At 36.3% G+C, this 24,967-nt stretch overlaps 2 protein-coding genes and 1 long non-coding RNA gene across 4 annotated transcripts; 1 reads left to right on the top strand and 2 right to left on the bottom strand.

Annotated features, from left to right (window-relative positions):
• Window positions 1–334: 334 nt before the first annotated feature.
• LOC100373387 (replication protein A 32 kDa subunit-like) lies at window positions 335–13,976 on the bottom strand. Its single transcript, XM_085492902.1, has 8 exons — window positions 13,804–13,976; window positions 9,297–9,424; window positions 8,195–8,290; window positions 5,887–6,000; window positions 4,559–4,768; window positions 3,896–4,006; window positions 1,753–1,847; window positions 335–1,259 (listed from the first exon to the last, which is right to left on the bottom strand). The coding sequence occupies exons 1-8, from the start codon at window positions 13,814–13,816 to the stop codon at window positions 1,178–1,180; spliced, it is 849 nt and encodes a 282-aa protein (XP_085349028.1). The 5' UTR covers window positions 13,817–13,976; the 3' UTR covers window positions 335–1,177.
• A 474-nt stretch (window positions 13,977–14,450) lies between these two features.
• LOC144364568 (ethylmalonyl-CoA decarboxylase-like) lies at window positions 14,451–24,967 on the top strand. Of its 2 annotated transcripts, XM_085492786.1 has the most exons (4): window positions 14,451–14,534; window positions 14,773–14,854; window positions 18,871–19,229; window positions 20,372–24,967. In XM_085492786.1, the coding sequence occupies exons 3-4, from the start codon at window positions 18,905–18,907 to the stop codon at window positions 21,049–21,051; spliced, it is 1,005 nt and encodes a 334-aa protein (XP_085348912.1). In that variant the 5' UTR covers window positions 14,451–14,534; window positions 14,773–14,854; window positions 18,871–18,904; the 3' UTR covers window positions 21,052–24,967. The 2 variants fall into 2 exon arrangements, with proteins under 2 accessions (XP_085348912.1, XP_085348913.1); XM_085492787.1 differs by lacking the exon at window positions 14,451–14,534 and having other exon boundaries at window positions 14,712–14,854.
• Window positions 17,055–17,811, bottom strand: LOC146731535 (uncharacterized). Its single transcript, XR_014927077.1, has 2 exons — window positions 17,731–17,811; window positions 17,055–17,232 (listed from the first exon to the last, which is right to left on the bottom strand). It is a non-coding gene; the product is annotated as an uncharacterized LOC146731535 (long non-coding RNA).

Here is a 24,967-nt window from a genome sequence, read left to right as displayed (position 1 = left end):
CGACCCACAAAAACCTGTGTGTAACCAACTCATTCATTCCCCCAGGCTGTCTGTCATTTTACACAGGGACTGAATCTTTACAAACCTATCAAATTTTCATTGAAAAATATGGCTACAGACCAGGGACTGCTATTTTCATTTGAATAGTTTTTAGACAGGCACTTGCTATTTCCTAGCTATAACCTTGGTTGGGTCTCATCCATAAAGGTATTGCTGAAATCCGAAGGAACTCTGATGACTTGAAGCAAAGATTGCAGAAAGTCGCTGACACTGTCTTAGAACACAAAGAAAAATTCTCACAAAATTACACATTCTGAGAAAAGATTGACAATGGTTCACAAAAAATGTTTTTTAATACATGATTGCTACTGATAAGTGGAATTATACAAAGAATATCTTCATTAATGCCATATAAGGAGATGCTAATTACCATAACATCTGGTAGCACTGACAGGTTAATATGGTATGGCTAGTATTTGGATATAAATGCTGGCTGTCAAAGAGTTAGCAGCAGTACTGGGGGCCAAGGAATTTAATAATAAAGTAAAAAAGGTAATATAAAAATAATATATATTAAAGCACAAGTCTGTTTACTGAAATGTTTAAATACAATGACAGAAAGAAAGATTGTTCTAACATGAGCTGCATTTTTAACCATGCCGAGTCAAATGACTCTTTGTATCAATTCATACAAATGGGGTAAATATTTGGATGTTAATGCTATACATATGCAAACAACTAGATAGATAGAATAAGAATATTTGGTTGAATAAAGTGCATTTTTTCTAGCTATTATTTACCAGTAAATATGCAATGATACATGACTTATCACCACTTGTGTTTACTCATTCCACATAAAAAAGGCAATATTGATATGCTCATTTCCCAGGGAGCAGCATTCTCATCTTTGACTGCCTGCCTGTTTGCTTGCTTGCTTTTGTTCAAATTTGTCATCGAATCTCAAACTTTTTACCACACTGCAGACAGTGTTGCATATTTTAATGAGTGAAATAACAACTATGATAACATTTATACCATCATTAGGAGGAATAAAGTCATATCAATGGCAGTGTAGATGCTATGTCAATAACCACTGTTTACATTTATCCGTAAACAAGTTCACACAGGAACAACGCCCTCACTGGCTGTAATGTAGTTTCGTTTGTTTTTATGATCTTTAACTGTCCGTAGATTTGAAGTGATCATCGTCAATTGTTGAGTAAATATGACCTTCATTGCTGAGAAATTCAACAGCGTTCCTGAAAATAAAGAAAATATGTCAAACAGAATGTGGTACAAATTTATGAAAAATGGATTTTACTAACAAAAAGTGCTGAATTTTACAAATCATTAGTTTATTGCATGCTGTTTCAAGTACTACAGCTAAGGACAAAACAGTGTGTCTGCTGCATGTATGCTCTGGCAATATATATGCAATATACTGTAGTATTTTTTGCTGCTAAGAAGTCTTGCAATTTAATGGCATTCTTGAAGCAAAATTTTACAAAAGTCACTAACACTTTTTGGCCTTATACAAGTCATTGTTATTGGCATAGTAAATGTTTGTATTATAGACAGGTAGATAAGGATACACAGACACTAGAGGTCAATCTTCGTTTTTGGACTGCATCCGAACAAGGACTAACAACATGAATGAGATTCCAAGTGTAATAACAAAAATTTGATAAAATATTCCTAGTTATCTACTGCCATCACAAATTGCAATACACAGAATGGTCGGGCATGGTTTACCTGATGGCATCCTTGGACATCCCTCGAAGTCTTTGTCCAATGACGTCAATGCTTATACCAGTGTCGTCATGGCAACTTTGAATGATTTGCTGAACCTACAGGGAAAATGAAAACTATGTGTGATGTTTTTAGTTTCTGCTCCAGTGATTTTACTATAAATTCCATCCTAGTTGAAAACACAGAAACAAATTCTAAAACTTAAAACATTTTTACCTGATCAAACGTGACATCCCAATGAAATAAATACTTTTGCATGACTGAATTGGTTACTGGTTACCTAGACTAGGCTGTGCTCCACTGTATCCTTACCTGTCTCTGTACATTGCTGAGTCCTAGACTAGGCTGTGCTCCACTGCATCCTTACCTGTCTCTGTACATTGCTGAGTCCTAGACTAGGCTGAGCTCCACTATATCTTTACCTGTCTCTGTACATTGCTGAGTCCTAGACTAGTCTGTGCTCCACTATATCCTTACCTGTCTGTGTACATTGCTGAGTCCTAGACTAGGCTGTGCTCCACTATATCCTTACCTGTCTCTGTACATTGCTGAGTCCTAGACTAGGCTGTGCTCCACTATATCCTTACCTGTCTCTGTACATTGCTGAGTCCTAGACTAGGCTGTGCTCCACTGTATCCTTACCTGTCTCTGTACATGTTCTAGACTAGGCTGTGCTCCACTATATCCTTACCTGTCTCTGTACATTGCTGAGTTCTAGACTAGGCTGAGCTCCACTGTATCCTTACCTGTCTCTGTACATTGCTGAGTCCTAGACTAGGCTGTGCTCCACTATATCCTTACCTGTCTCTGTACATGTTCTAGACTAGGCTGTGCTCCACTATATCCTTACCCGTCTCTGTACATTGCTGAGTCCTAGACTAGGCTGTGCTCCACTATATCCTTACCTGTCTCTGTACATTGCTGAGTCCTAGACTAGGCTGTGCTCCACTATATCCTTACCTGTCTGTACATTGCTGAGTCCTAGACTAGGCTGTGCTCCACTATATCCTTACCTGTCTCTGTACATTGCTGAGTCCTAGACTAGGCTGAGCTCCACTATATCCTTACCTGTCTCTGTACATTGCTGAGTCCTAGACTAGGCTGTGCTCCACTATATCCTTACCTGTCTCTGTACATTGCTGAGTCCTAGACTAGGCTGTGCTCCACTATATCCTTACCTGTCTCTGTACATTGCTGAGTTCTAGACTAGGCTGAGCTCCACTATATCCTTACCCGTCTCTGTACTTTGCTGAGTCCTAGACTAGGCTGTGCTCCACTATATCCTTACCTGTCTCTGTACATGTTCTAGACTAGGCTGTGCTCCACTATATCCTTACCTGTCTCTGTACATTGCTGAGTTCTAGACTAGGCTGAGCTCCACTGTATCCTTACCTGTCTCTGTACATTGCTGAGTCCTAGACTAGGCTGTGCTCCACTATATCCTTACCTGTCTCTGTAAATGTTCTAGACTAGGCTGTGCTCCACTATATCCTTACCTGTCTCTGTACATTGCTGAGTCCTAGACTAGGCTGTGCTCCACTATATCCTTACCCGTCTCTGTACATTGCTGAGTCCTAGACTAGGCTGTGCTCCACTATATCCTTACCTGTCTCTGTACATTGCTGAGTCCTAGACTAGGCTGTGCTCCACTATATCCTTACCTGTCTCTGTACATTGCTGAGTCCTAGACTAGGCTGTGCTCCACTATATCCTTACCTGTCTCTGTACATGTTCTAGACTAGGCTGTGCTCCACTATATCCTTACCTGTCTCTGTACATTGCCGAGTCCTAGACTAGGCTGTGCTCCACTATATCCTTACCTGTCTCTGTACATTGCCGAGTCCTAGACTAGGCTGTGCTCCACTATATCCTCACCTGTCTGTACATTGCTGAGTCCTAGACTAGGCTGTGCTCCACTATATCCTTACCTGTCTGTACATTGCTGAGTCCTAGACTAGGCTGAGCTCCACTATATCCTTACCTGTCTCTGTACATTGCCAAGTCCTAGACTAGGCTGAGCTCCACTATATCCTTACCTGTCTCTGTACATTGCTGAGTCCTAGACTAGGCTGTGCTCCACTATATCCTTACCTGTCTCTGTACATTGCTGAGTCCTAGACTAGGCTGTGCTCCACTATATCCTTACCTGTCTCTGTACATTGCTGAGTCCTAGACTAGGCTGTGCTCCACTGTATCCACCTTGATCTCCCATGCCACCTGCATTGAACTGCTGTTGACCACCCATACCACCACTATCCTAAGAAGTCAACACAAGTAAAATAAATTAATTAACATCTAGTCATTCATTCAAGGAGGTCAAAGACTGGTTGTCATACAAGTCTACCAATAGTGTAGTTCATTTCCAAAATTGAAAGAATCAATTTCATTATTTTATCGTCGTTTTCGTCACGTCTTTGTGTCACCAAGTGTACCTTCAGAATATAGTCCTATCACTGACTTCAATCACTAATGTTCTTTCTAGTCAACCAGATATAATCCATCACAAGCCATTACAGACTTTAACCAAGGTTCCTCCAAAGTTGCATCCATAAGATTGTGCCTGATTGGCTACCCAAACCCAACATTCAAGCCAATCAGAAAGCGGCTTTTTTGTTGACAGGTTTTTTTAAACTAATCAAATCTTGAATAAATGCTTCATCTCAACTGTAGCTTTTACCCATCCATTAAGTCTATGACACACACACATGTATTATGCTAATTAATATGCAAATTAGCCATTAATTACTGGGCTGGGGCAACAATCACTATCATGCTAGTTTTCGTTAAATGACAATTGACATACACTTACTGCAGTCTCTTCTGTCTGTGCCTTCTCAATATACATATGTGAGTGTACTACTTCAAGTAAATGCATTGTCAACTCATTTAAATCTGTCAGGGGACGAACTTTGAATGCACTGATGTTTCGTTTACCACCAAATGACCGGAGTTGACCAATAACACGGACATATGTATTTTCTGGAATTGGTTGCGCTCCATCTACATCTCCTGATGAGTCCTGAAAAATGGGAATGATCACAATATAGCATTGGTTTCTAATGTAGTGATATAGTTTTGTATTGTAGTAAAAGAAAAAAATGGTAATGTAGCTGGTCCCAACAAAAACTGGAAAGCCACAGTCTGTGGCAGTGAAAACAACAAACTAGCTGGAATTTAATTCAAAGGTAGTGTTGACTTGCTATATTACTGCAAATAACATCACAGAACAGTTTGTCATGAGATTGAGCAATTAATTATTTTTATTTATAACCACATTTGTTTCAGACAAACAAGTCAACAAAGATTAAAATAGCGACATAGTCTTATAACCATATAGTCTCTTCAAATACGGTAATTCTCAAGGCTTTCAGTTCATGGCAATAAACGTCTATTACTACGTCAGTTCTATTTTACTAAGATATCAAAACTGAGAAAAAAAACTACTTTCTTTATTAATGTCACTGTCACATAAATTGTTTCGAACACCAAAACAGCAACATTGTCAGCTACCGGTAAGTTGCTGATTACTTTGCTATGCGCACATGGAGATTGTTACATGATAAGTACAAGTTGGATCAAACCAATGTCAAACTAAAAGTGGGGACAGTTTGAATATAAATAGAAGATCATGATTACAATTGCCTTTCAATTTATTTATTTCATTCATGTAAATTGCTATAAATGGCGTGTCCGGTAGGTGTCATAGTGCTCATAAACCTGCATATTTACCTGAATGGCCCACCTTGTAAAAATGTGAAATAGTTTGAACTATTTAGTGATAAAGTTGGCAGTGTTTCTGATGTTTAAATCAGTATGGTGATCACAGTAAGTCACTCAATATATACTTACTTATGAGTAGTTCAAAGTTCAAGTTTTTATAATTTTTCATGAGACACATGTCTTCATGTATTTCACAAATTGTTGAAGCACTGCAGTTCTTTAGGAAGAACACGCCTAACATTTGAGAGAAATTTCTCTAAGATATTCCTCATAACTGAATACTTGAATGCCAGGTTAAAAACTTTTGGGTACCTCAACTATTTTTTGAAGTAGAAATCTTAATTGTATATTTTGACTGATTTCAATTCTATATTGCTTCCAGAGTAAGTGAAGCTCAAGAATAACTATAATACTCACATCTGAATCAACCCACTTCCTGACATCCATGGTAGGTCCTGACATGTCATCTAATTTATAAAGTATATTAGTTGGGGCTTGTTGTACACTGCGTACAAGACCAACTACGGTCACCTAGAAAATACAACACAATTTGCACCATTTATTTTGATATAAAATATCTTTTTGATTATTATCATTAGTACTATGAATAACCCCCCAAAAAACAGATTATCTTCAGCAAAGACACAGTGCAATGCAATGATGAGTTTAATTTTTTTGCTGAGAATAACCTAACATCTCATGAATTAACATGAATCATATTTACCAGTACTAATCTCAAGTTGAAGTCATGACATCAGAAGATGACATCTGTGTTTTCACCATAAATTAAAACCTCTGCAGCGGTAACAATTTGAACACTAATTTGCATACTTATTTGCATTTTATTTGCACAATCATTACAACCCAAAATAAATGATTAAAATAAACAGAAATAAACAGAAATAAATAACAGAAATAAACAGAAATGATCATGGTGGTATCAGACCAGAATGGAGATAGACAAAGCAGAATCAGTATCCCAGAGAAGACACCGTCATTTTCGCCATAGGGGGCATAGTTTAGGTTAAAAAGCCAATCAAAAGGGCTGATATACTGTATGATATTTTCACAAAAATGTTTTCCCCTTTTCTGATCTATTACAGGGTTCTCTGTGAGATGTTTTAATTAACACGCCCTGTTATCTGAAATTGGCGCCCTGTTTAAACGTCAACGCCCTGTTATATTTCCTGTGCCCCCTGGTCCCGACAAAGAATTGTTTACAAAACAGGCCATTACTCATTGTCTTCTGAAGATGATTCATCGTGCTCAGAGTAACTGGTTCATTGTTTTTAGCTGCAACTGTGAAAATTCTGGCTTGTTATCGTAGCAGGTCACCGTGAGGTGATAACACCACCGTACAAAAAGTTGCAAGTTTTTTCACCACGATTGAAAATGAACATGTGTCCTAGAAAAGTGTATTACCTCACCCATATTTTTACTGCCATCAAATATATAAAATCGTTATCGGTAAAACATGGTTAAAACCAAGTTCACGCCGTGACTTGTAGCGGCAACATCGTCACCGCCAAGCGGAACAAAGACAGCCATGCACTCAGACATTGCTGATCACCAAGAAGTCCACACGAATGCTTGCTTAAACATGTAAATGTTAATATTTTGACAGATGTCACTATTTAAAGCTGAAAACGGCCATGCTTTCAACTCGCATTATAAGTGTGGGAAATAAATTTACTTGTGTTCTTCTTGGAACAAATATTCTGATTGGCTGTTTTTCGCGTCAATGTGTGGCTTCGGCCAATCAAAAGCATCGTTACATAATATCAGAGTGCACACAGTAAAATGAACTGTTCCCGGGTCACTGCCATTTTCAACGAAGCAGACATAAACAAACTTTCGATTCGAATGAAAATTATTCTTCTAAGTATGTTATTTTTTTTTTAGACATAATTCTATTATTTTTGATAGTAACTGTTTACTGCAGATCGAAAATCTTTTATTGTGTAGATTTTATTTCGCTTGATCATCTTGCTTTTTGGTGCCGATGAAGCACACACATTCATGCAAGTTTTTAATGAACAAATTACGAACGTTTGTGCGACATCATAAACTTTATTTTGCTTTGTCCAAATAAATATCAATCAAAATTTTTGCTAAAAATTAAATAAAGCATGCATGTATCTATTTGGTAAAATAAATTAACAAACTTGTTACCAGTACGTCTTTTTCTGGACGCGTTCATTACTGGTAAACAACTGATGTTGCCGCGTGATGAATCGTGCAGCTAAAATCAGCTGATTGTACATGCTGACGTTTACTTACTTCAAAATTCTCATTCATTTTGTAATAATAAATATATATATACATGTATATTATGCACATGTAATAATATGTAGATGATTAGATTTTTTGGTTTCCATTTTTTCAACATTCATGCCAATGATGCATGTTACAAATGTGCCACGCCCACTTTACAACGGCGCGCCCTGTTTAATTTTCAAATCGTGGAGAACCCTGTATTATTAACGGTGAAATCATTAAATCAATATTGTGCATAGTTCGAAGTCAATTCGCTATCAATTCAAGATCAATTCTTTTTTTTTTTGCTTTTAAAATTTTGTTCACAAATGTGTCAGCAGCAAGAATGACATGTATGAGTATTGTCATGATGCTGATTTCCATCCGTTGAATTTCAAACAAAGCGTCAATCATTTAGTCATCCAAAGAAATTTGATTCATTTATAGAGAGACTATGATTTAATCTTACCATGCTGACTTCGATATCACCAATTTTCAGTTCATCGTCTGTAAGATTTATCAATTCTGCTACTGTAACAGGCATTAGGTTCTGTGCTCGTCTTCCCTGATGAAATGATAACAAGAATTAAAATTACAACTTAACAGTGTTGGGGTAATTTAACATTGCCACCCATAGCACTGCATGTTAGCCATAACATACTGTGTAAAATTTGCGTGATCTCCAATGTGTTAACACATTGACACCTACTATATTTATCTGACTATTTAGGGTGATGTTTTGGATCATTGGTCATCACCATACATTCAGTTTCGCCAAGTACTTAAGGTTCAATTGCGTCCATATAAGTTGTTGCTGATCACCCAGTAGTTGTAGCGTAGATGTACCAAGTCTATTACATCCCTATTTTGGACCTTGGGTTGCTTTTCCTACTGCATGGTCTCGTCCAGTTATTATACTTGAGATCATGAGACCTCAACAATGTATTAAATCACTTTGCAATTATATTTCATATGATTATATTTGCAAAATGTACCTAAAAATTTTTTTAGTCCATGCATGATATTCACAAAATAATGTGATAATATTTTATTATGTTGATCTCTATATATTTTTGTGAATCAGGCAAATGGTGATCTTTTCTAAAATATTACAAACTAATTTCCAAGGTTCTTGTGCAACTGAATTTATTTAATTTTTAATTGTGACTTTATGGCAATGTAATCCTTTTTAAATATCCCAGTCTTTTGTGTTCATTCATGTCTTAACAAATAGGGATGAAAAACCGTGCAAGCCTACCATGGCCATCAACCACGTAGCTATGGGTCATGGAAACTATGCATAAATTTGCATAAAGGTGGTAGACCAGCTGCTGCTGACCACATCCGCACTGATGACAACGATGTACATGTATGAACAGTTTGATTTCCTATTCTCCCTTTAGATCAATCAATTCTCACATATAATTCAAGTTGAATGTTATTCTAAGTATCAACATTGGGATCCAGATTTGTATATACAAAAAAGTGTTCCCCACAAATTTGGCCAGTCTAGGAAGCAGAATTTGGCTTCAACACAAAACTAGAGTTCTATTCACAAAATTCAAACTTACTCGTGATTTTTCTTGTGATCCTTGCATTGGTGATGAAAACCCACCCGGTGAATTCATAAATCCACCACCTCCCTGTGTGCTGCCAAATCCCCCACCTCCTCCATCTCCATAACCACCTCCATAACTACCTGAAATAGAAAACAATTTAACAGGTTAACACAGTAAATGATAGTACTTCACCATCTCCATAACCAACTCCATAACTACCTGAAATGGAAAACATTTTAACATGGTAACACATCCCCTGCTGAAAAAGTCATTTATTTTGACTATTCCTGGATGCTTGTAGCAGATGCTATGTTAACACAGGACCAGATAATGCTCTGATGTCTCCATAACTACCGCTGTAAATACCTGAAATAGAAAACACATAAAGGGGAACCGATACTATAAATAGGGGCAAGATGGCCACCACAATTAGTATGCTAATCCAAACCAAGCCGCTAAAATCGTGACTAGAGCTTCGGGAAATGTGCCATTTTTGGAGATCAAGCTGTGATTCCAAATACATTTCTACGGGGGCATGAATATGTACACTAGTGATTACACTCATCTTGTTGGGCTTTTGATGTATAAATGTTGTAGTTTTCGGTCGAAACGTGCCGCGGCAAGTAAAAACCTCGAGTTTAAAATGGCGGCTAATGTATGCAGAATGCCTGTCAATCAATTTGAGTGAACGAGCATAATAAGTATTCATTTACTTAGTGGACAGAAGCGGAGTTAAGTACCCATGAGCATGTAGTACAATCCATGGGGTTCCCCTTTAACACAGACTAAGATAATACCAAACAGTGACTCCATAACTATCGCTATAAATAAAATACTTTCACATGTTATTAAGAACAATTTAATATTGTCTCCTTAACCACCTCATTAAATAGAAAATCAGTTAATAAATGAAAATATAGTACTATTGTCTCCATAACTACATGAAATGAACACATTTACAGTTAACAATATACTGTTCTCGACCGTATAGCGTCTATGCTCAGCTGACCAACCCCCATTTGGGACATTTCTATTTTCAGGGTCCTGTTTGTCTAAGCACCCGTCCCCTCTAAACTTTTCTAATTTGACTGTCATATCATAAAGCCTGGTCTATGATCATCGACTTTGTTGAATAATGGTAATCATATTTATATAACACAGTGTGGATATAAACCAAGGTAAATGTGTAGACCATGGTAACTGTGAGTAAATTATGCTTTGACAATGACCTGTTAACAAAACTGTAAGGCAGTGAATAAGTGGTACTTACCGTAACCAGGTACAAGAATTTGTATATACATAATTATTCACAATGGAAATATGCATATTTGACATTAAACTTCATTTTAGTATGGCTGTAATATTCAGTGTCAAGGTGGCATTTACATATGCTTGGAGCACTGGCTTAACATTGATTAAAAAAAAGGAGCCAATCAATATTATGTTTATTAAACACTCATCAGTTGTTGTTTTTAGGATTTAGCTTGCTAAACTGTATATGAAAGCATTTTCTTGAGGTCAAACGAGGAAAAAATTACTTGGCTAAATGTAGTAGAACTTCCCTCAGTAAGTAGAATACTGTAAAATAATTTATTTTAGCTCGAAGTAATTTTCGCTGAAAAGACATTTTGGGTGTTTTGTATGGAATTTATTTTCACTGATTGTTGATGAGTTGAATGTAAAATGTATAAAAATGTATATTCGCTGTATTTTATTTTCACTGAATCATTCCTTCATCGAAAATGCGTATACGTATACGTTCATTGAGTACTCTGCTGATAGCAAGCATGGCGGACAGTGGCGATCCGTGGAGGGAAATGTGGGGGGTTTGTTTTGGGTGGGGATTTGCCTATCCTTCTTGCCTCAGGTGGTGGGGCATTTGCCAAATGTTACAACAATAATTTCCAAATCCTCCACTAAACCCTGAGGTGGGGAGGGTGGGGGACCGAGGTTGACATTAACTGGAGCACAAGTTCATTATAACGAGGTTACAGAGTACTAGCTTTACTTGTTAAGGAGCTTGCTATACCACAGGGAGTTGGACAAACTTATGTATTTTAATAACTTATTAAATAATAAATTGTTATATAACTTTTCTTTTATCCTCTTCCATGTATAGATTTAAAGTAATCACTGATCCTTGTTTATTACCACTCTTTCCTTTATCACAATCTTCGTTACGTGCTAATGTTATATGCAAATTTTAACGCGCGATGTAGATATGCCCTATATAGTAAAATATCCCAAGGGTTGAAACGTGCCAGGACTGTGGCATGAGCACAACCGTAAAGCCGGTGGGCATTTAATTTATCCATGAGATGCATAAATAAACAAGAAATGCTGCGCATGAATTTTTTTAAATCCGGCGAGTGTAATCTCCGACGCGACGCAACTTCAATGAATCAGTGACTCTTCTGTAAAATGGTTTCCACTTCAAATGTCGGTCGCGTTGCTCTTCGAGATCTTTCTAATGAAAATAATCAACATAGCAGCAACACAATTCATGGGTAAATTGTTTACTTCTGATCATGTGACAACAATATACGAGTCATTCTTTGCGATCGAGGTCAAAGATCACAACATCCGGTTTCCGGCTTTACGGTTGTGCTCCTGCCATGTCGCTCGATCGCAATGAGTTTTAGTTTGACAAATATTCAAGTGCAAATGCAGTTGTGTCATATAACATTAGCGCGTAACAAAGTTGTGATAAAGGAAAGAGTGGTATAAACAAGCATCAGTGATTACTTGAAATCGATACCAGGAAGGGGTGAGGGAGGTAAAAGAAATGTTATATAACAATTTATTATTTAATAATTTATTAAAATACATAAGTTTGTCCAACTCCCTGTGGCTGTACCCACATCTCCACTGTCACATTAGTCATTGTTTAAATACTAACCTTCATACTACAACATTAAGATTTTTTTTCTTAGGGACGACGTCAAAAGATCGATGTCGGATAAAAAACTTATTTTCTTTAGTTTGGGGGTGGGGGGTTTTGACCTCAAAAAGTTTCCATCCTACAAAAACGATTTTATTTTTTAATGAAGTCAAAAAAATCTTGGAGTATTTGTTGTTCGTTTTTGTTCTATCCAATCCACAGGCGCTCGGAACGTTTCCTGGATAATATAAAATGACCTAAAGTGGGATCGGCATAGTTAGTCAGTCGCCGGTAAATTTCCCAACTACTCATATAATAACACAAGGTAGGAAAGCGTTAACACCATGACATCGAAACTTCCCGAAAATAACACGATTTTCCAAATTATATTTCGATCCGCTTCACACAACTCAAGCATGATATCGGTAGAAACTATCGATCGACTTACATTTCCTTTATTCGAACTAAAATGGGTTAAATCCTGTGAAAATCGAAACACCAGAGCAATATGAATCAACCCGTCTACGCGGATATTTTGAAGCAGAGGCCCGAGCATGCGTAAATGTTTGGAACTGCGCATGGGTGGAGCTGCGCATGCACGAGCCTCTGCTTCAAAATATCCCGTAGACGGGTTGATTCATATTGCTCTGGTGTTTCGATTTTCACAGGATTTAACCCGTTTTAGTTCGAATAAAGGAAATGTAAGTCGATCGATAGTTTCTACCGATATCATGCTTGAGTTGTGTGAAGCGGATCGAAATATAATTTGGAAAATCGTGTTATTTTCGGGAAGTTTCGATGTCATGGTGTCAACGCTTTCCTACCTTGTGTTATTATATGAGTAGTAGAGGAATTTACCGGCGACTGACTAACTATGCCGATCCCACTTCAGGTCATTTTTTATTAGCCAAGAAACGTTCCGAGCGCCTGTGATCCAATCATGGACAGAAATAACCGAAAAGGGAAAAAAACAGAAAAATGGTTTGGTTCAAGTGTAAATCTGTGCGTCAAATGAGATGCATTTGTAAAATCTGTTTACACCCACCCGACAACCAACTGCTATGCAATACTACTGTCAGACTATCAATTTGTATTTAATGGTGAATGTTGACGCCATGACCAATATTTATCAATTAAGTTTCAGTGGGGAGTAGGGGGTTTGGAAAAAAACTAAAGGAATTAAGTTTTTTATCAGACATCGATATTTTGACGTCGTCCCTTAGCAATCATTTTCAACAGTACCATCATTCACGACTCTACCACCTCCTCCTCCACCTAATCTTACTCTAGATCAATCTCCATCCAGCATCCCATACTATAATCTAATCTACTTGTTTTTACTTCAGTCAATTTGTGTATGTGGTAGTAGTTGCAGTTTTGTAGCTCTTGGTTATTTCCTTTCAGGGAAAAAACAATGTACTCAGTACAGCGAAACCGAAACGACATTTGTTTCCTTAACAGGCTCCAAAATTGCAGAAAGAATCAGAGACAGAATGGGACATGACCCCCTAGACACATTTATTTGTGTTTAGTAGTTTACCCCCAAATCAAAGCGTCGTGATCCCTATCTTTCATAATAATACAGGTCTATAAGCTAAGGTTAAAATTGAAAGACCACGATCCGCTGCTGACTCTTACCTTGATTCCACATTTCAGCAATATGTATACCACCTGGCAAGTATTATCCAATAAATTCGACTTGTAAACCGTATAAATAATGAAGCTATCTGGTCTAGACTTCACTAACACAGTGGTAACTTTATAAGATGGCGCGAAACATTGACCAATCAGATGGATTGTTACAGAGATCGGCGTGACAATCATTTTTTTTTTATTTCGAAAAGTATTTTCAGTCTACAGTAAAATGTGATTCAATTTATTTGCGGCATAGTTATTTATTCCATTAAAATGTTATAGTATTGCTGGAAGGGCTTGTTTGGTGTTTTTTGTTTTGTTTTTTATTCAGCGGTTCAGCCAATCCTAAGCATCGTTGCGTGGTATGCCTAAACACTCAAAGTCAAAATTATCAAATTCATCTTAATCATATACATAGTGTCAAATAAAATATCTTTCTAGTGATGACATTGCACAATGTCATTTTAACCTTTCGATTTTAATCTAAATATATATATACATCTGCGTGTTCTAAATAACACAACTATAATAATTTCAGACGAATCTCAGTCTGTAAAAAGAAATGGCGCGGATTTCCCTCGAGTTGAAGAGTTCAGTTTGAAGGTGAGTAGGAGGAGTCAGTCATGTTTACTGTCGATAAATATAACAGCTGATAAGCGGAATTTTCCTTTGTTGTTTTACGTCGTCGAACGCACTTACACTTTCGTCGCAGAGATCGCATCGGAATAAACTCGGTATGTGTGTTTATATTATAATACTCAGATGTTAAAAAATCAATTGTTTCAAAAACGGCGGTTTTAGTATAACGGATTGTAATAACATAATAAAGAAGCCCCATTTTAACGCGACTTTTTTGGTCCAACCCTAGATTCAGGGGTCTGATATTGCATCATGATTTTCCGTCGTGTTGTCGTCGTGGTTTGTTAATGTACTGTTTACATTTCCCGCTAAAGTTTTTGTTGACTGTTGCAGGGTTGTTATTTCACAACGATTTCATCATAGTCGTACACGCTGTCGAACGACAAGGAGTTGAATATTGAATTCTACATAAAAAGTAAGTTCTTCTTTTCGCTTCTATTTTCTATCTTTATTTATGGCAGTGAGTTTATTATGTGAGACAACAAAAGTCCCACCGGAAAGTCCCGTTTCTATTTGTGTTTCATTGAAAGCGTTTTGTACAATGCATATTTTTTTCTGACCTGTTTTCATTTATTATTTTTTAATATTTTCAATAATTGTGCTAATATAATAACGTGGACGCCATCGATTCATAATTCCAATTGCGTACAAGACAAAACAATATTTCTTTTCTTTTCGAAGCACTGAGTCAGGGACATGTGTAGCCGTGGTTTTGTGGCGTTTTTGGTCGTGTTGAATTTTAACATTTTGAATTTCAAAGCCAAACTATTCCAAAATATGATTTATTAAAGTATATTGTCTATAATTGCAATTTATCACAGAGATTTATTTCAAAATCTCTGGATATGACTTCAGCTGAATGTCATTAGGGTTGTCAAGACCTTCAGATGACCTCCATCCACGTTCACGTAGTTGACACACTTTCATAAATTATTAGCAAATAGCTTGTCCAATCCAAGGCTGCACCAGGGACGTCCATTCTTCAATGTACCTAATCTTCATAATGCACAATCATGGAGCTCCATGGCACAATCAACAATCTCAATCAACAATATTTGCAAAAATAATAGCTGCTCCTATTTTTTTATTTCATTTTATATTGTTTGTAAATCTAAGTCTAGGTATAACCGTGACCTCAGACAAGTTGTCAGAGGTACATGTATAACTAAATTACCATACAATCAATATATGAAAATTGATCAGTGGCAGCCAGCTGTTTATGTGAGCTGCCACTTTGGACCATACCATTTATACACATAGGGGTGGGTAATGTCACATATACTCTTTCTTAGTTGGGATAATATTTCATTGAAAACAATGCTATGTTGCATGTAATTTATTTTCACAAATTTGTGATGAGTAAACATGAAAAAAAATATTTTCAACATGTATTATATATCATAACTTATACACTACTTCTCCCAAAATACAGTCACTGAAAATGTCCTATTAATTTTCATTTTGTAATCTGTTTAATATTTGTCACCTAAAATATTTGCCAATTGAGCATTCAAAGACATCTTCTATGGCCTAATTTTACAAAGTCACTATTTCAAATTCGACCCATTTTTAAGACATAGTCTAGACACTTCGCTCGGGCAACATGTACACAGGAATAAACTATGAAAATACTCTCTAAAAATAACAACCATTGCAAAAGCTAAATATTGATTTAGCCTGCAAGATTATATTAGTTTAACATTGATATGCAAACAAGATAATTTGCATTGCAATCCTTTTCACCTTATGGAATTTCTTGACTGTGTATATAATAATTATTAAATGTTTAACACTTTAAACATCAAAGTCATATTTTCATGATTCACAAAATAAATTTGATAATTATTTTTTTTATATTTTGATTGAATCCTGTTACCATGGGAAATATTATCTTATGCCTACTGGTTCACACCTTAAACCCACTGGTTTACATCTTACACCCACCAGTTCCCATCTTACACCAACCAGTTTCCATCTTACACCCACCAATTCCCATCTTACACCCAATTCCCACTGGTTTACATCTTACACCCACTGGTTTACATCTTGCACCCACAGAATTACACCTTACACCTACCAGTTCCCATCTTACACCCACTGGTTTACATCTTACACCCCACTGGTTTACATCTTGCACCCAATGGTTTACATCTTGCACCCACTGGTTTACACTTTACACCCACCAGTTTCTATCTTTCACTCACTGTTTTTGCGTCTCACATCCAGCAATCTACATACTAAACCCACCAGTTTGTCTTACACCTACCTGTAACTAAAAACAAAATTTACGCAAAACGTACACTCCCATCCAATCTGATTAAAATCTGATGTAGTGTGCGGGCTTTAATTATTTTAGCTATAAACTTATTTTAATTTTATTTTTCATTACTTTTGTTATTAATGCCCTTTTATTTTATTATTTTACTTTGATTTTTTTTAAATTCCGCCCTACCTACATCTGATCCGACGCCTATGTAAGTCCCGTTCAAATCTCGCGTAAGTAACAGCCAATCACAGACCCCCTTTTATACAGGCTGTCGGTTGCTTACTTTTCAGTGTATACGGGCAATCTTTCTATACATTATATTTTGCCCACTTGAATAAACCATTAATAGAAAATTGCTAGTATATTTTTATTTGCAAAAGAAATTCCACAGCATTTTACAATTTTTTTCATTACATTGAATATGTTTTTCACTTCCAACAAATGTGTACACTTCCAGATACATCTTCGCCAGCCAAGGTTCGTTCATTCAGTCATCGCTTCAATTTTACATCACTGAGCATAATTATCTAGAATGGAAGCAAAAAAATAAGTAAATCGTAATGATTAGAACACTGTAAACAGCTATAGTAAACAATGCAAACTGATTTTAAATTGTATAGCGGTCACCGGCCCACGGCATCGACGCAGAAAATTGGAGCAAAATAATATTTCCTGATCAATTGCGATGTGTTCCAAATAAAAAAAATATTTTATTCCAGTCCAAATCAGCTCAATTACTTTTAATAAAGAGTTATTGTATAATGTACAAAACATTGATACAATTTGATGAACATTTACAGCTACAGCTTCAATACCGGAGACGATTTTGGCCTGATCGTCAACAAAACATCACCTGTCTCCAGGGCAGGCGACTGGAAAAAGACACCGGTGTTCGGTCGAACGTGTGGAAACAAAATCGTCACTCCCAGAATAACTATGCAAAATAAGGATCTAAAGTCGAACCATTCGAGCCACAATATTAACATAAAAATGACTTTCGTTGCATTTTACAATGATAAACTTACCGAAAAGCCGTGTCATTCCCCGGGTGTCATTCTCGGTCGCTAACGTCTGTATAATCCGCCATTTTATTTGAGTCCGTTTGCTACCTGACGTCATCATGTGCACTATAGAAGGAGGTCTGTGATTCGTTGACTAAAATCTCGATAGTGGGTCTCGTTGAAATCTCGTTACATAGGCATCGGCTCAGATGTAGGTAGGGCGGAATTAAAAAAAATCACAAAATCAAAATCAAAGTAAAATAATAAAATAAAAGGGCATTAATAACAAATATAATAAAAAATTAAATTAAAATAAGTTTATAGCCAAAATAATTAAAGCTCGTACACTACATCAGATTTTAATCAGATTGACTCCCATCTGTTTTCTGCTTACACCCACCATCTTACAATGACCAATTCCCATTTTACACCTAATTCCCACTGGTTTACATCTTACACCCACTGGTTTACATCTTGCACCCACCAATTCCCATCTTACATCCACCAGTTCCCATTTTACACCCACTGGTTTACATCTTGCACCCACCAATTTACATATTACACCCGCTGGTTTACATCTTGCACCCACTGTTTTTGCATCTTACATCCAGCAATCTACATATTAAACCCACCAGTTTAGGTCTTACACCCACTGTTTTTGCATCTTACATCCAGCAATCTACATATTAAACTCACCAGTTTAGGTCTTACACCAACTGTTTTTGCATCTTACATCCAGCAATCTACATATTAAACCCACCAGTTTAGGTCTTACACCCACTGTTTTTGCATCTTGCATCCAGCAATCTACATATTAAACCCACCAGTTTAGGTCTTACACCCACTGTTTTTGCATCTTACATCCAGCAATCTACATTTTACACTCATTGGGTCACATCTTACACCCATCAATCTACATTTTAAACCCACCGATTCATATCTTACAATGTACATTATAGGCAGGAGCACAGAGTAGAGAAACTTCGTAGCAGTGGTTTGTACCAGCTCATATTGCAGGCTTTTAAACTAACAGAATTTTGTTTCTCTGTTGTTACCATCAGTGAAAGTCTTAAGTATCACAGCTGCAAGAGACTGGAACCAATACTGAACAATCTAAAAGTACTAATCGTATAGAACCCTAAATATTATTTTCTTTTTTAACAGATTCATGTCTTGGCATCAGAAGTAATCATTCACTATGTTACTAAGGAGGATATCACCATCACTTTGTAGGGTACCTGTGCGTTTCCTAGGTAACGGTAATGGCAATAGCACTCCCCATTACTATGAGGTGATGCAGTTTCCCAGATTAGAGCTTGACCATGGAAGCAGTGGCCTCCATGTCAACCATCGCAACGAACAAGCCCCAATCAGTTTCGCCAAACCAATAACCTTCAACGAGAACACTGAGAGAATCAACCTACAAAAACTGAATGGTGGATCTGTCGAACTTAAGAGGGATGATCACACGGGTATCGCTATGGTTACCCTAAACAATCCAGACAAGAGTAATGCTATGTCAGGTAGAAGATGACAAAAATTTGTTTATATTTTATAAATTGTTTATCACCTTCCTGACTGGTTATCTATGTTCTCGTTACACGATTATAACAAGTTATAGACCAGCCTTTACGGGAAATGTCAGGCTAATACTGAAGGACATGTTAGATATTAATAGAAAAATGCAATTCCCTTACAGTCTGTTTCATTAAATTGTATAAATTGCTATATGTCAAATATATTAAGCAAAATGTATGTACTGACGTAGTCTTACATACCATTTACAAAAGTATCTGCGATCAAATACCCTTGTAAAAATGGTTTGATCAAACTAGTTCTTAATTACTAAGCAATTTTAAGACATGCTTCTAGTGCCGGTTAAGCAGTTTAGCTAGCAATACATTTGTTTGGGTTCGAAACAATATTTTCTGTATTTTGCTATTTCCATTTGCCATGCAGTGTTGCATGAAAATTCACAAAAGCGATAGACAAGTTTTGTGTTAGAGTAGTCAGTTCTCATTTTAAATTGTGGGGTTGATTTCTAGCTCTCACAATTTGTTTGCTGGTTTCCATGGTTCTCGCCGTTCTGATGAGCTATTTGAACATTTATGTGGCAAAATCAACCCCTCTATGCAGATTAAATTGAAACGCGTTTCACCAAAGTGTCTATACCTACATCCCAACCAGGATGCATTGATGAAATAATCAAAATCCTTTCTTCTCAATTTCACTCAGTCTAAACTATTTCCCTGAAAATTTTGACCTTGAGTGCTTTCACAACGAGAGAAGTCCTGATACTTTTAAGTATGATTTTGTGTCAGTATTGTATTAAATTTAAGCGTAATTAATTTTCGCTGAAAAGACTTTTTGGGTGTTTTGTATGGAATTTATTTTCACTGATTTTTGGCAAGTTGAATGTAAAATATAGGGAAATATGCATATTCGCTGGATTTTATTTTCACTGAATCATTCCGAAAATAGCAAAAAGTAATTCCAAGCAAAAATACAGTATTTTACAGTACTGAATGAACTTTGGTTATTGAGAATAGCACCCTCTATGACAGACTACAGGGATGCATTTGTTTTTATTCAATCATGATTGTGACCAGTCATGATCATGATTGTGCGTTTAATAATGCTCTAACTATGTTTGTATATTTTTTAGGTAGTATGATGGTGGATCTTGCAGACATAGTGTCGGACTTGGAACATTGGAAACAGGGAAAAGCTGTCATCCTACATGGTTCATTGGAGAGTGGTGTTTTCTGTGCTGGTGCGGATCTCGCCATGGCTAAGTCCATATCTACACCAGAAGGTGGAACTGTCATGTGCCTTTTCATGCAAAACACTTTGAATCGATTCCTGCGACTGCCATTGATCAGTGTTGCTGCAATTCATGGTAAAGCCATTGGTGGCGGCGCCGAAATCACCACAGCATGTGATTTCAGACTTATGACTTCAGACGCTACTCTTCAATTTGTTCATATGTATATGGGTATAACGCCTGGATGGGGAGGGGGTGCAAGACTCGTTCAACTTGTAGGACGGCAAGCGGCACTCAAACTTCTTACTAGTGGACGGTCGGTCTCTACCCAGAATGCTCTGCAGTTGAACTTAGCTGACGGCATTGTTGATAGTAACGATCCTCTTAGCTCAGCTGCTGATTGGCTCAAACCATACGTGAAAGCATCTCCCGCAATTGTGCAAGCCATGAAATCTGTAGTTCTTGGAGGAACTGAACTACCATTGGATGGTGCCATGAAGAAAGAAAAGGACTTGTTTTCACGTCTTTGGGGTGGACCAGAGCACGAGAAAGCATTGAACAAAGTGTTCAATAAAGATTAGAATTGAAGAATCTTTAACAAAATCATTTAACAGATACTGTAAAGGGGGTAATTATTCACTGGGTTTTAATTTAGCTTATTTCGCTGACTGGAAAAATGCGCTAAATTAAAACACAGTGAATATGTAAAATTTAGCATAGAACACATTATCTAAATGATAAAACCGTGAATTTAAAACCCACTGAATATGCCTGAAATGGTAAATCAGTGAAATTTAAACCCAGTGAAAATTAGTCATTTTACAGTATTAGTAAATCACAGGTGATTAGCATATTTATGTAAATTACAATGGTGTGTCAGATGCAATTTTGGGTTTGTTTTAAATTGAGCAACTAGAGTATTTAAAATTGCATATCATTTAAAATATCTTAATCTATTACAAGTCAACAGAAAACTATCCTGTTTAGGTAGCATTATTTATTCTAAACCTTTTACCATATATTGTTTGAAAGTCTGGATATAGAGGAAATATTAGATCACACTAGCTAGACATTTGTTTATATAAGCGCAATGTGACAAACTAATTGCTGGACTTTGTCAAAATGACAGAACCATGATTTCTAGAAAATACTGCAGTTTTTTCCAGCTGAAATTGATGGGATACTCAGTGTCCCAACGTTTACAGGGAATTATTCTGGTTCGTCCTAGTAATTTTCCACTAGTTATCACCTTCAACGAGTCATTACACTGTGACAAAGCATTGTATTTTTAAACTCAAGACACATTCACATTTCTCACTGTCTTATGTATCATCGGTGTGAATTTGGAAAGATTTTAGTAACCATGATTTAGTAAAATGATTTTAGCTCAGAGATTTTAGTAACTGTGATCTGACGGGGGGTCCCATGAGATAGTTACACACTTTTTTTGAGAAAACAAACGGAAGAAGCGTAGCTACTAAACTACTAAATATGAATGTTTTGTTCTAATATTACAACAAAATACAGTGCTGCTGCTACTGTTAAGAGAATAATTTCATACCAAAGGTACAAACTGTGGGAAAACTGTAAAATGCAATCTTTCCTATATTTTACATTCCAACTCATCAAAAATCAGTCAAAAAAATTCCATAAAAATCGCTCAAAAAGTCTTTTCAGCGAAATTTAATTCCAGCAAAAATAAAGTATTTTACAGTACACTAGTGATACCTTAGGATTCATTGTTATGTAAATTGACCAATTAAGAGATAATCCATTGTCAAACATTACTGTTCAACAGCATTAACAGACTGTTTACTGTAGTTCAAGTGCATCTGATAAGAAACAATAAACAGTCAAATATATACTTCATCTAAACCTCTCCAAGGAAAACATTATGAACATAGCAGTGTTTGTTTGTTTGTTTAATGTTTCATATACCAATTTGAGTAGCATTAGATATAATCATGGAGGTAAAAAGAGAAGGAGTCACAGCCAAAATAATCCTCCTAAACTTCTTTTGTTTTAGACAAGTTTAATCCCATAATTCCCTTTGTCTTATCGTTCTTTCACCCCAGGATCGTCGCCGACGCGTCATTTACTCTCAAGCGTTGCTGCGCACAGTACACATTCCAAGGTCTTGTTTGACGATGTCGCAGTAAATGTCAAAGGACATAAAGCATGCGCAGATCTTTTATACATAGAGGAATCGTGTTTGTGAGAACAGAAAAGTTGGAATTTCGAAAATCAGAGAATTTCTTGTTAAGTTTATGTAATTTTTCGTTTTTCAGCACATTTTCCATTGTATTTTTGAATCAGCAATATTGTAATGTTTCGAAACCTTGCTAGTACTGTTTTTTAGTCCACAATAAAGCTCATTTAATGATCTTTGCAATGGTGCATGGCATGGACCGCACCGCGTTGTACCAGAGACTGAATTTTGAGGTTCGAAATGACGCTTTTTGGAATTTATATCCCTTGTATGTCCTACGGCAGTGCGTCAACAAAAAATTCGCTGCAATTTTTGTTTTCGAGCAATTGTTTCGTTCACAGCATATGGAAAACAATTTTTCGTCTGTAATATGCTCTTCGATTTTGTTTACGTCTTCTGAATTGAAAGACATAGCGTCGTAGTCAAACTTGTGCGCGTTATCGATCGTCGCCATATTTGTTTATAAGAATTTGACAGAATTGTCACGAAAATCACCGAGTGCTGCCGAAGGCGTCCGTAGTATGCTAATTCACGGTAATCCCCACTGCGCTAAGAGGAAACTGTTCCTCCTTGCTCCGTTCAACAAATAAACTCCCTGATCTATGTACAAACAGCGGCGACCATCCTGGTACCTTTGATTTATGCTTGGCTGTGACTCCTTCTCTTTTTACCTCCATTATATAATGTGTTTTAAAGTATTTTCAATTGTAGAAAAATAGAAGAAAACAATATTTTTCTCTGGTCATCTTATATAGTTATGTACCTTGAAGATATACTTGTATTCAACAGTGTTTTAGTTTATTTGACTAATATAAAGAAACAGTTTAAAAAAGCATTTTGGATAACTTTTCGGGAGGGGGGGGGGTGTTAGGCATCCAATATAGCAGTGTTAGTCGATGGAATAAGAATAACTGCAGTGACAGAATTTCATTAAATTCAGCATGGAACCTGGTGGTCTTTATTCTAAAGTGAACTGTCATTGCACATGAAAACCGTTTACACAACAAAAATGTTTACATAACCACCAGAGCTGGTTAAAAAAAAAACACCAGAGCGTTTTATATATGCACTAATTTATTTTAGACCATTTGATGTGATTTGTAGGACTAAAGCCCCTGGTTATTGCCATGGAAGTTAGTATATTTTAACATTGAAAAAATATTAACAAAAATATTGATTTCAATGTGTCATCTCACATAAATTTTCTTGTATATAAAAAAAAATTATTTTAGTTGTCTCTTTATAAATGAGATATTCTGATTGGTTGATAATGTATATGATATAAATGAGATATTCTGATTGGTTGATAATGTATATGATATAAATGAGATATTCTGATTGGTTGATAATGTCTTAACATGTACATTGTATATATATAATCATGGAAAGAGTTTTATTTGGTTCAGGTTAAACAGTGTTATTATATATTCAATTTATTTTTAAAAATTTAAACAAATTTGTCAGAGGACAGTTGATCTAATATTTTAAATTGGAGCTTTGACGTTACTGGTATAAACATTTAATGTTGCACTCTGAGACTGTAAACTACTAAATGATCGCTGCTGGAAATGTCGCTGTAATGTTTGTGAGGACAAGAGTTGACTTGCTTAATACTCAGTGAGAATAAGTTAGACTGTATTCTCTGGGTGCAATGTTAAAGTGATGGTGAAATGTTAAAAGCTGCATTCACAAATCACAAACAGAAAAAATCAATCACAGAACTAGATGAAAAACATAAAATATGTAAAATAATGTTTTTTTTTTAGCTAAAGCAATATGATACACAAGTAGATATCCTGCCCAGACATTTTCATGCATTTTATTTTGAGAGTACCGGAGGTTATTATTCCTTAAAGCGGGGGAGTCGTCACCTGCACATGCGTCAGATGACCATAGCGTGTCAATATTTACAAACAAGCGTCTGTTTACCCATGAGCCTTTGCATTTTGTTATAATTACTTGGGACTCAATTCCTGCACGTGCGCTAGTGACGACCCTCCCACTTTAATCATGCCTACCTACAGTGTAACATACTTTGAAAGACAAACAAACCCACCTAACTCAGTATCTGTTGTTTATTTTATTATTACTCCTCCACAATCATATTATTTGAGGGTGTACTTTACATATTACCAGTAGTCAGGAGATGTGTACCTCAAAGATTTGCGAAAGTGTGAATTAAAATTTCAATCCTATAATCTTATGGTCTGCCAGTACCGATAATACTTTTATTATTATACTTTATATTTATTTTGTGAAAACTGCAATAAATCTGTGTAGTCTAAAAA

Source organism: Saccoglossus kowalevskii, chromosome 18, assembly GCF_978046115.1.
Source record: "Saccoglossus kowalevskii chromosome 18, keSacKowa6.1, whole genome shotgun sequence".
In the NCBI taxonomy this organism is placed as follows: Eukaryota; Metazoa; Hemichordata; class Enteropneusta; family Harrimaniidae; genus Saccoglossus; species Saccoglossus kowalevskii.
Note: the sequence above shows the minus strand (reverse complement) of the source record. Positions and strands in the feature narration are given on the sequence as shown.

Coding starts and splice junctions, on each gene's coding strand:
- LOC100373387 (XM_085492902.1), bottom strand. Junction 8,291..9,296: donor GATCACAAGAAAAATCACGA/GTAAGTTTGAAT, acceptor TCATTTCATCAG/GGAAGACGAGCACAGAACCT. Junction 6,001..8,194: donor GTGATATCGAAGTCAGCATG/GTAAGATTAAAT, acceptor TGTATTTTCTAG/GTGACCGTAGTTGGTCTTGT.
- LOC144364568 (XM_085492786.1), top strand. CDS start 18,905: ATGTTACTAAGGAGGATATCACCATCACTTTGTAGGGTACCTGTGCGT. Junction 19,230..20,371: donor CAAGAGTAATGCTATGTCAG/GTAGAAGATGAC, acceptor TATATTTTTTAG/GTAGTATGATGGTGGATCTT.